General features: G+C 33.4%; 1 protein-coding gene across 1 annotated transcript in view; it reads right to left on the reverse strand.

The window, feature by feature from the left end:
- The window catches only part of LRP1B (LDL receptor related protein 1B), a 542,116-nt gene that overhangs the window by 58,100 nt on the left and 471,185 nt on the right, over positions 1-12,831 (reverse strand). The window contains exons 68-72 of the mRNA XM_084523375.1: positions 6,949-7,055; positions 6,191-6,320; positions 5,066-5,172; positions 4,021-4,153; positions 1,282-1,404 (exon numbers count right to left, since the gene is read on the reverse strand). Coding sequence (XP_084379501.1) covers positions 1,282-1,404; positions 4,021-4,153; positions 5,066-5,172; positions 6,191-6,320; positions 6,949-7,055 — 600 coding nt within the window. The remainder of the gene's footprint in view (positions 1-1,281; positions 1,405-4,020; positions 4,154-5,065; positions 5,173-6,190; positions 6,321-6,948; positions 7,056-12,831) is intronic.

A 12,831-nucleotide genomic window follows, 5' to 3' on the forward strand; every position in this document is an offset into this window, starting at 1 on the left:
TCTTTTCTGAAATTACATGAATAGAAGTAACAATGGAAAACTGTATCAAACTGGATGTGCATAACAAGTATTTGCATTGATGATTCCATAGATTGTTGTTCAATGGAATGTTAATTATAGCTGTAAAAGTTAAGTATAGCTGTAAAAAATATTTTCAACATTAATTTTACTAAACTTGACTGAACTCATGAAAATAACTTGTAGCTGTTAATCTAGGATTTATTTTTTTTTTCCCAAGAACTCTGAGAATTTCAGTTTTACAGTGTTTCAGATTTATAAAATTTCAGTTTTATAGCTTCTGTGAAGTTATTTTATTCGTGATTGCAATGGCAGGCGTCCTGAAAGAAGGAACACACAGTAAAAGTTTATCATAACCTATTATCTGACACCTTCTTTCTCTCCTGTTTCCTCATTGGCTAAGTACTCCAGGTTCACAACCTATTTGACGCACTTCTATACCATATGGGTACAATTTAATTTGACCAACCATTAATTTCTTCTTTTCCTTTTTTTCTCCTTCTGCTCTCATGACTAAAGGGCCCGTGATTTTTGTTTTTACTGATTTTGTATGGCTCACCCTGTTTTTCTTAGCTATCCTCCTTATTTTGGGACAGTGGGATCTTCCCCTTATCTGCTTAACATACTCCACACTGCTATGCTGCACAATCACTTTTGAATATGCAAAGTTAGTGGAATTTTCCACTGCAAAAACACCTTCTATTGCAAAAACACGACTTTCTTTCTCACACTAGCTAATAGATAATGTCTTTCGTTTTGCGCATTTTTGGAAAAAATGACTTTGCTATTTCTAAAGTTTTGTGATGCTAGACTTCTTTAAAAAATTACTCAAGGTAATTTCTATGTAATGTAATAATACATTTAGCATTAGTTACAGAACTGTTGGTTTTAGAATAAAGAAGTATACATCTACCAGATAGACATAACTTTAAAAAGGCATGTAAGTAATTTCTTATTTGACATCTACATTGTAATTTTAATAGAGGTAAAGACTGTAAACTGAAAAAAGAGAGAGCAGGGGAAATTATATCCAGTTCCTCTGTCTAGAGTTTTCACTAACACAGGTAACAGTATAACACAATATGAACTCAGTATTTAGAAAGTATTACTTTGCTTGTATGCTCACATTTCAAGATAATCTTCTAAAGATCAAATGAAGAAAACTTATGTTCTTGTCCTTATATAGTTCGGTATTTACATGTTATTTCTAAATCACTTACTGGTGTTACTACATTGAAAACACTGAAAAATTTAATGCCATACCACACATTTCAGCAACTTCATCAGAGTTATCTCCACAGTCATCTTCTCCATCACAAACCCAAAAATGCAGTTTGCAAAGAGAATTGTTGCACAAGAACTCGTCAGCTCTACATATACTTCCCCCTGGAAGGAAAGAAATAAGACAAAAAAAAAAAAAAAAAAAAAAAAAAGACAGGAAAACAGACAAAGAATGAATGACAATTCTTGATGAAATCAATAACATCATTACACATACTATCTGCAAAGGATGACACATAGTGTAACTACATGAACAAATCCCACATGGGCAAGTTGAAGAAGCAGAGGAAAATACTCATCTCTTCCTTTACCATATGCTGCTTCCGCTTTCTCCTCATGACTGTTATATCTACCAATTTCCTATTTGGCCTGACTAGAAAGGGAAATTACCAAAGAAAGACAATGACAACTCACCAGCTATAAACTTTGATATTAGGGTAGATCTAGACATACAGGTACAGAGTAGATACAACTAGGTGACCTCTAAAAGTCTACTTTTCATAACTTCTGAAATATCTCATTGGGATATTTAGCAGACACAAAACACATCAAGAATATTTTTTTTCCATACAACTTCTGTATTGATTGATTTCTGAAACATCTAACAAAACAGAATAGAGTGTGAGAGCTAGAGGGTTCAAGCTTTAAAAATGCTTCAAGCTGGATTCAATTTTAATATGTGCAGCAGTAAGAAAGTATTTTGTTTCAAAGATGTTACAACTAAATTTTACCATTACAATCAATGAAGTTATAGAAACTTCTTGAAGTTCAATTTCTACAGAACATAATTTTCTGGTAAATGGATTCTCAGTTTTCTGAGAAAAGTAGAGTACAGAAGTAAAAAAAGAAGAAGAAAAGGGCCATGTACCTGCAGAGGAGGAAACAATGAAATTTTATAAGATAGCATCAAAACTCTCCCTGTGGCTTTGTTCAATGCATTACATCTATTCTAATAGTTAGATTAAGCTCCAGTGTTTTTTTAGTTATTCACTCAGTGCCCTGTTCACACCCCATTAAAACCAACAGAAGGGTATCTTTCACCATAAAAGGTTCAGAACAGGTTTAAGTTTATTTATTTATTTATTTTTTCAGAACAGTAATTTGCATGAAATACCCACTGTGTAAGCGGATGTTGGGAACTCTCATACTATGTTACTGAATATGAGTCACCTCCATTGCAAATATAAGTTACAAGCAGTAACATAAATTTTATTTATTATTATTATTCATGGAAAAATAGAATGCAGCTTTTTTTTTTTTTAATTTCAGAAGACGTGAATATAAATAATTGTGTGTATAATCACAATAAAACCACAACACTGGTTGAATCATAAGACTGAAAGAAACTAAAAAGTTGTATTTTTTAAACATGCATTTGTGGGCTATAAATAAATAGTATGGAAATTGTTTCAGAATGCTATAGAATAAAATTCCATTTGTGTTTGCTGTATTTTGAAAGAGGAAAAAAATAGTTAGCAGTGAGATAAACTGGCATTTGTTTTATGTGATTGCTCCGCCTGCCATCATTCTTTTATAGAATACATTTCTATAAGAGAAATCATAATTGTGACATAAACACAAAGTATTATAGCAATAACCAACTAGGCAAAAGGTTTCTTATTGCATTATAAACAATTTGCAGTTCACAGAAGCTTCATTATGCCATCCAAAGAATAATGTAGGCTTCAGATAAAATAAGTATGTTCCTACTTATTCACAGTTCATTGCTTTTTGAAGAGATATAGGCTAGATATTTGTAAAGGTAGTTTTAAAATGGACTTCTAAAAGTTTGTTGATTTTTCCATCTTCTTAAAACGGTTCATATTTCAACACTTCCAAATATGTTATTTGCTCTTTGCAACTGAACATCTCTGGAACAGATTTCGGATTTCCAGATTTCTTCATTTTCCTTCATTTCTTCCAGATTTCATAATCTGGAAGAAAGTTTTATGACAAAATAATGGAAGGATATTTTACTCTGCAATTGCTTGCTTCACCTCAGATTATTATTGCTTACTTTTGTACCGCATTATGCTATGCCTTTGAAGGTACACACAGATCATATGATTCTAGATGCCTAATCCACAGAACTATACTCTAAAGAGGAGGAAAAAAAATAAAAGTCTGGAAAAATAAAACAAATGCTGAGTAAAATGCTCTGTCTTTGTCATAATTATTGCGTTACTACACTTAAAAATCTTGTGCAGATTTTTACACTGCTACCGCCTTTTTCATGGTCTTAAGCTCAGGAGAAATACTAGGGGGAACTTCAACAACATTTAGTTGCTTACATGTACACATCTGTATGTCATACATGTATACAAATATATATGAATGCAGAATTGAAAAGGTATAGTAGAACAAGATTTCTGAATTTTTATCAACTATGTAACAGATATATTTCTCAAAAACATTTGGAAGTTTAGTCATAACCATGAAGGTATAAGCATAATGTTTAGCTTCAAGTGAATAAAATTATGTGCATAGTTCTGTTCTCTCAGGAAAGAGAATTCAAAGCGTGGTCTGGTTAGATGGAGGATTTCATCTACGTGAAACAACAGAAAATTGGGGTCTTTATTTAGATTTTTTTTTCATTATAATGCATTGTTTTCATCTTATTATTACTTCTAAGATTGTTTTAAATAACAACAGTCTGGTAATATGGTATGTATTACTGATTTCTTTGATGATACAGAATACACTACCAGTAAAAAGCCCAACCTTGGTCACAGTCTTCTTCATCACTGCCATCCACACAGTCATGGATTCCATCACAAAGCCATCTGACAGGAATACAGTAAGCCTTATTTTTGCATCGAAATTGATCTTCTTTACATTCTGTTACACAATCCATCTGTGTGAATACAGATGTGAACTAATTATTAACGACTAAAAGTAACAACATACTTAAAGACAAACCTAACAAAATTTACTGACAGTTTTTCACTGCCCTATGCATTTAATAAAATATAGTTGTCTCTTACAATGGCATGTGTAATTTAAATAGTTACTGAAGTCCAAGTGAAATCATAACCACACTATACATGTTCTGATAGCGCCTCTGTTGCTCAGTATTAGCAATGGAAACGGTGGCTATATTCATCAGGACAGTCAACTGTCCTGAAAGAAACAATCCTGAATATGAAGCCAGCTAGTACAATCTGTCTCATATCCACATCAATCTGGACTAGATACCTTCAGAGTGGATTCAGAGTCTTCACCTGCACTAGGTAACATTTAGCTCATACATACTTCTGGCTCTAAATGGCAGCTTTATGGCTTTGAGAAAAACAAACTATTTTGTGTCTTTTTTTCTTGAAGTTATTCAAGAAGGTATTAGTGTTTTAAAAAAGATATCAACGGTTTAATATCTAGGAAGAATATGGCTTGAAGGCCCATGGAGAGTGAGGTGAGTCCTTGGATTATTTGATATCTCGAGGACAGAGGGAGGCAAATGTGACACAAACTCATCCATGCTGTGAGTACAGAACAGTCCCTGAAGTGAACTGCCCCAGAATGACATCCAGGTGTTGATTTAGGGGAAACAAATTGACCCATTTGAAAAGAAGGACACACAGCAAACAAACATAATCCACTGTAAATACAAAGCAACCAAAATCATGGGGCTAAGTTATCTGACAGTGTTCGATGAATGCAGGAAGAAAAGCAAAAAAAAAAAAAAAAGAAAGAAAAAAGTGTTTCTATACAGTTTAAAAATTGTTACAAAATTCATGCCAGACACTAGAAAAATAAAATTGTCAGTTACCTCATCAGATCCATCAGCACAGTCATACTCTCCATTACATTTCAAAGATGCTGAAATACAGCCTCCACTTGCACAGATATACTCACTTGAAGAGCAGGTTGGAGACGCTGGTTACAAACACATATTTTAGCATTAAGAAAAAGATAACTTATACATAAGCTGTCTTATGATTCCATGTCTTTATCTGGTTTAACAGAGTGTGCAAGCATGTATTTATAAATGATGAACTTTTCTGAACTTACAAGGAAATATTTGACAAAACTGAATTGTCTCATCCTAATTAAATTGTATAATGACAATGAAAGGATGTGTTTTATCACTGAGAAATTTCTTTTTGTGTTTTCCTTATGTTTGGTAAGGATGGCAACTATGCATATACACATATTCACAGAATTAGTATATTATAAAATGCATGCTTAAAGTGGGGCTAGGCTTTACCTAAATTATGTAAATGTTAATAATTAAACAAACTTAAGTTATATGAAACCACAATTTTGGCATGCACACATTATTAAAATTTTAAATAAATACTTATTAATCAGCTTTTATTTAAAATACAAGTAGACATTTTTGATGCCTTAGAAATCAGGAAAGTTGTGTCATAAAATTCCATAAGCTTCATTAATGCAGATGAAGCTTACAAAAAAAAAAAAAAAAAAAAAAGCAAATATAAACAACTACATTTTCCAAGACAATAATAATGAAATAAAACAAATTTGCTAGAGTAAACCTTTGCGTAAGGACTAGTAAATACTGAATTAACACCATAAAACAAAAAATCTCCAGATACCTTAGTAACATGCCAAGAGATGCTGGTGTTATCAGAGCAAAATTTTGTAAGCTGAATTATATTTCACTAAAATTAAATACCATTCCTCTCAACAAGTTTCATATTGTGTGGCTGTATATATATATTTTTTAAACATGAGTAGGAAGACACAATGATACAAACTCAAAAGTAATAATAAGTCATTATTTCAAATAAGTCTATATCAGACTTATTTGCACTCCTCCCTACTCGTAACTCACAAGTTCTCAAGTTGTTGACTTATTTTCTCCTTGTTTCATTCTGATTTATTCCTTGTTTCATTCATTTTTATTTGTCAGCATTATATAAAACAATACCTGGTTCACAATTTTTCTCATCATCCCCAAGTTTGCAGTCTTCATGACCATCACATTTCCATTTTGCTGATATGCACTGACCGTTGGAACACTGGAACTGGTCCCTTGAACAGCCTGTTTCACAATACCTCTGTTACAATAAAAACAATGTGCATACAAAATCAAGAGTTTAATATAAACATAGGCAAATATACAGCTAATCAGAGAAATTAATGGCCATAACCCTTCACATTATTAAATACACCAATGCCTTATGAAATAAAATATCTTTGTAAGTATGATCCATGAAAGGTGGGAAGCACCTGAGGTCCAATACTAGCAGGAAAGGAAAGGGGACAAAAGGAAAGAACAGAGAAACTGTAAAGCAAATATCCATGAAACTTCTACTACATAAGCAACAGTCTACATATTTTCAGCAAAAAAACATAAACCAAACGAACTGACTGCTGGTATTGAAAGCAATAGCTACCCAGCTGGGACAGAAAATGTATGGAGGATGGGAAGAGGTTCAGATCATTGATGGGGCCAAAAAGATGTAGATAAACTACAGATAAATATGACTTGATTTTAAGTCAGCTTCTCCTTTTAGAACCAATTAAATAGGTTCAATTTAGTAAATACATATGTATTTATCGGCTCATGTCTACAATTTCTATTACTGCTTATTAAAACAGTCATATGTGGGAAAACCATGGTCAAACAATGTAAGGTCAAAAAACTACCAATTTTCTCAAATGTTTCTCCTGGAAGAAACCTACCTCATCTGAGCCATCTGCACAGTCATAATCTCCATCACACCAGAATCTTGCTGAAACACAGTCTCCATTTGCACAAAGGAAGTCTTTCAAAGTGCATGTTTGAGGCTCTGAATAAAGAAAAGTAACAACCAAAAGTAGTAAATTTCTATTTATTAGTATTTACATTAAAATATTTCATACAAAAACAAACAAACAAACAAAAACCAACCAACCAATCAATGAATTACTATAACAAAGTCAAAAAAACACCAACTCTGATACTCAGGATTTTTTTGTCTGTAGGATTTTTGTGTTGTTAAAATTTAAAACTAATTTTCATTTACATATAAGATATTAATGAAAATTCTGTCATTTCAGTTGACATATTTCTTTAGAAAATTATGTGATGATGAATATGTAAACATTATTTACTTTAATGCATGCATATTATCACAGGTTCAGTGAGAGATACCACAGACTAGAAATTTGTTTTGCAGTCATTACTATCCGATCTAATTAGAACTAAACAGATCTTTCACTTTCAATCGCTCAATAGTGTTCCTTTTATCACATACCTTTTAGCAAATATGTATGTCAAGAATTAGCTTCCCCTGTGCTTAGCATTCAGGGGAACAATCTTGAGATGCTAAATGCAATACCTAAGAAGGAAGGTTCGGAGTTTCAAGTAAAGTAATTCAGTTTTCAAGCAATTAAATATGGGATGAAACATGACAATTATCTACTGACCGAAATGCTGACAAAACTGTTAAAGTAGTTTAACAGAAAGAGAATACAATGAGGTGCAAAAGTTAATGGACAGCAAACTTTCATAAAAAATACACTATTGTCAGAATGTTTGAAAACAGAAAAGAAGTAAAGGTAAGAACAAGGATGGAGTTTTTAAGTAATGTCAGAGAAAACAGAAAGATGTTAGATAAAAAGAATCTTAGGAGCTTACAGATGGACAGGAGACAGTAAAAGTTGGAAGATAAATGGGATATTTTTTGATAAATTGATATGTTCTTCTATTCCCTAGGAAGAAACAAAACACAGGTAGGTCTGAAGTCATTATAAAAGGCGGACACAATAAAAGGGAAGAGCAGACAAAATTAATTCAAGGTACAGGCAAAGCAAACAGAAGTAGGCCTCAGGGAATGATGGAGTAATCGTGAGAAAGTGAGATTTGCTGCTTCAGCCTATTTACTTCACTGTCTGCATAGCTCTGCGTTTTTGCTTTTACTACCATGAAAACACTGGACAGGGGATCAAAGTGGAAGATTCTCCCAAAAGAATACCATGCACTTTCTTCCTGAAAATGAGGACAAACAGCTGGTAAAAGGTCTGAAGGGCATGTCCTATGAAGAGAGGCTGAAAACACTTGGGTCATCTAGTGTGGAAGAAAGAAGGCTGAGAGGTGACCTCACTGCTCTCAACAACTTCCTGAGGAGGGGAAGTGGAGAGGTGCAGATCTCTTCTCCTTGAAAACCAACGACAAGACATGTAGGACTGGTAAAAACTGTGCCAGGGGAGGTTCAGACTGCATATTAGAAAAAAATTCTTTACTGTGAGGGAGGTCAGACACTAGCACAGACTTCCTAGTGAGGTGGTTGATGCCCCAGGCCTGTCAGTGTTCGAGAGACATTTGGACAATGCCCTCAATAATATGTTTCAACTTTCAGTGGTCAGGCAATTGGACAAGATGATCTCTGAAGATCCCTTCCAACTGAACTAATCTATTCTAAAAGACACTGGGGAAAAAAAAAATGAAGTCCCTCTGGACTTTGAACCATTAGATTAAACAAAGGTACAGAAGAGATAATTGAGCAAAATGTAATTGAGCCTCTATATGCAATTCAGTCTTGACTGCCACACAGTTTTTGGAGAGTAGGACTGAAAAAGCAAGTAAGGTTTATTTGTGAGAATATTTCTGTTGGAGGAAACACTGTATTATATAAATAATGTAAAATCAAGAAAAAGGATTGATTGTTAGGATCTTTTCAACAGAGAGCTGGGAAGAGTTCAGGCAAATGGCAAACAACAGCAACTAAATCAATGGAGGGAAGGTGAAAAAGAGAAAGGAGAAACTGAGAGCAAGAATAGACTGAGTAATGCTAAAAGGTCTTTAAACAGGAATGGAAATTAGCAACTTGCCTGTTTTTTGGGAAACGTAACAGAGTAATCAGGGAAAAACTAAAACAAACAAACAAAAAAACAAACAAATGTCATTCCTTCTCCACCCCCAAAATTAGAAACTCCCAATTGAGAAGTATTTGGCAGATAACACCAGCGTGAGAACACATTAGACATGAGTTGCACAGATCTCTGGTGAAGTCAAATGAAGGTTTTTTTTGTGTGTGTGTTTTTGTTTTGTTTTGTTTTTGTGTTTTTTTTTTTTTTTTTTTTTAAGAAGTCTCAATTTGTAGAAATCAAAGACTGTCTCAAGAAAGGAGTATTTCTGATGGATTTTTCAGCTTCTTCTTCATTTGTTTTCCCCTCACTTAATAAATAAAAGTCAAAATTACTCTGTTTGAAAGTTTTTAGAGAGGAATTGCATTTTTCAGGTAGGCGCAACTTTTCATTTTAAAGCTGTAGGGAAGTAGTAATAAAAGCAGATCTACACCAGTTTCATCAGTTCTCCAGCAATGTTATTTTTAAGCAAATCAAAGGTTAGCATTTATATGGATTCTTAGATTATATACGTAATACTAATTTTCTCAAAGCAAAAGCTCAATGTATAAATGTCAGCAAATCACTGACATTTGATTCTCTTTACTGTCAACAGGCCAGGAAGAGGAAGTTCAAGATATGATAAATTATGTAAAGGAAATACTTTGTGGAAAAACAATTCACATGCAAATAAGCATTTGTCATGTTTCTGTACTTATTTGCAAAATATAAGCAAATACTTTTTCTATACTGCTAATGAATTATTTATAAACAGAGATTTGATTCTGCAAAAATGTACACAATGAGCTAACTTCTCATTTCTCTGTTTGCAAGAAATATTTCTTCTGCTGTTGGAATACATCTATGTGATTTACATATGAACACAGAAGAGCACTTTCCCATCAGTGCTGTGGCTGTTAGTGAAAGGAATAAGTATTAATAGACCTCTGTATAACCAATAAAGGACAGCATCTTTCAGCTTCTGCCTTATAAAAGCACTGAAACTCCTTCCTGAGAAAAGCATTTTTGAATTATTAGAAAGAATCTTATTTGAAACACAGAATATAAGATGATCTTCTTTCACCTTTTAAAGTTGGAAAATTATCTGTAGAGCCAACAGACACTTTTGTTATCAGTTTAAATGATAGCAAGAATGGGATCTCATAAGAAAGACTTAAAATCATTTCATATTTGGGGTTCAATTTCTTATTTAATAAGCATGGATATTATACTGTCATGAACTGACAGGATTTTATTAGGAGACCAAGGTACATGCATATAACTCAGAGGGAAGAACAATTTTTTTTTTTCCTTAAAATAGGATATGAGGTTCAAACTTATACTGTAATTTTTACCTGTATTTGTGCAGGCCAAACATGTTTGCTCCTTATGAGGATTCTGTGTTTTGCAACAGCTGTTGCAAAACCAACTTTTAGAAAAACTAATTTATATACAAGGAAGGGTGCAACCTGTATGTAGGAAAACAAGTAACAGCAACATAAACGGGATGGAAGCTCTTCAAACAGAATGGATTAGGGTTGTATAGTGACCTCTTGATTCATTCAGGCATTTGGCAGCCCATCATATACTTAGAGGAATCAGGGGGACGTACTTAGGCCATACTTTCTTTCAAGGTATTAAAGATTCTGAAGACAGAGAATGAAGCCATTATGTAAAATGCGAAGCAGAAACGCATGTAAAGCAAAATTATATTACATAGAGAGACCTTCAAAGAAGTCATCCACGTCCCAGTTCTTTTGAAAATGTTTGCTTAGTAATCGACAAAGATTTTGTGTTCTTGGTTAGACTATCATCAATAATAAAGTTTTAGCCTATTACACAGGATATCTCAAGTATATCATGCAAAATATGCTGTTCTATGGACTCTCTCTATGGAGCACATAATTAAGATAAACACTAAGGAAGAGTCATACAGAGTCATTAAGCAAACAGGAACCAAGTTCAAAATTAAGGGTGACGATTACTTATTCAATGGATTGTTTCATTGTAAAAGTTAATTACTTCACAAAAGAATGGTAAAGATGGGGGGGGGGGGGGGAAACATATCCAGGGGCTCAAGAGATTTGAAAGAGATCTACTGAGTTTTACTAGATATACAAAGCACACACGGATAAGGAAAATCAATGAGCTGAAAATATGAATTGAAAGAATACTCAGAAGACATTTCTGGCTTGTCATGGTTTACTCTGTCCTAACTACTGGCCACTACTGGGAACAAACCAACAAAAAGGACCCCTGGTCTGAAGCAGCATGTTTATATGCCAGAGCACTGAATAGTGATGATGTAGTAAGTGATATTTGTAGTAGCTAGATATTATTCTCTGTACTGAAAGAACTACCTTTACAAATGACTACATGATACAAATATATGCCTCAAAGTCTCATTTTGTGAATGGAGGTCTCTGCCTCACTGGACGAAAAGGATGTAGCTGGGGATGCTGTATTCATCAGATATACTACCAGATAATTATGTGGGAGCGAAACCTTTCAGTAAGCCAAGCCAGAGTATCAAGTGTGATGCATCCACATAACATAAGCAAAAAAGTATTAACGTGACAAAATGAAAGAGGAGGTAAAATCAAAACCATTCTTCCTTATAAGTCTCCATTGCTATACAGCTAAAAGCAGTAGCATAGACCATCCTGTAGAATGAATGCCTGTAAGCATGAAATAGTTAATCATTTTTTTCTTTGTGTATTTAATGTGATTTTCAAAACAGATTTTAATTTTTTATTTTGCTATTTTTTCAGCATCATGTTTAATCAAAAAGACACCACTTGTTCTTTGTTAATCTAGGCATAGAACTGGTAGATGTACATAAAAGAATAAATCTTTAGTACACATCATTTTATTAAAGTAAAGCCTTTACTTGCCTTTAGCTACCACTGAAACCTAGCTGCTTTTAGAAAACTGACACTACGCATGGTCCTATTTGCACCAAATCAGTTGAGCCTTAAGCAGTGTAAAGAATGCAAAGAATTTATAGCACTGTCCACTCAAGATCTACTCATGATGACATTAAGAGACATTCCAGCTTAGTTTCTTTCAATATGCTAATTTAAATGTTTTCACTCAGACATTAAATAATTGCTGGTTCTCATTGCATTTAGGATACAAACTTATCCAAGGACAAAATTAACTAATTTGTTTTCTTGACAACTTGTAAGCGCAACAAAACACCACTGAGAAGATTATCCAGCAACTGTAATATTTCCACACTGATTGAATGCATGTCCTTCTACAGCATTATTACATTTGCTTTGCTTCAATGTTTACAGTACTTTATATTTTCTTTAATTACATTCAATAAAACATTGCTGGTGCCTTCTTTTGAGCAGGAATAAGACTCATTACTACAGATTTTCCCATTTTTAAAGTTCCCTGAAAGAGAAAATACTTTGGCCTAATTTCTTTAAAAATAACCCCAAAAACTCTAACAACATATTCCCCTTCTAAAAAGATAATAATTAACTGAGAAGAGTTAAAAATACCTTGCCTTGTTTAGTGCTAGCAGTATGAATCTTTTCTGTCCTTAATAATTCTTACTTATTTGAGAGGGTCAAAATGACAGGAGGCTGCCTTCATTAGGATTAATGTTTTAAAAGGATTTTCCAGTTTTGAGCATATTCACTGGAAAATTCAATCGTTAATTAAAAATATTTATGGCAAGTTTGGTAGTACTGTCAGTTACTGTCTCTTTTCATTGTAACTGCTGCT

The sequence above is a fragment of the Aythya ferina genome (genome assembly GCF_964211825.1).
Source record: "Aythya ferina genome assembly, chromosome: 6".
Lineage (NCBI taxonomy): Eukaryota > Metazoa > Chordata > Aves > Anseriformes > Anatidae > Aythya > Aythya ferina.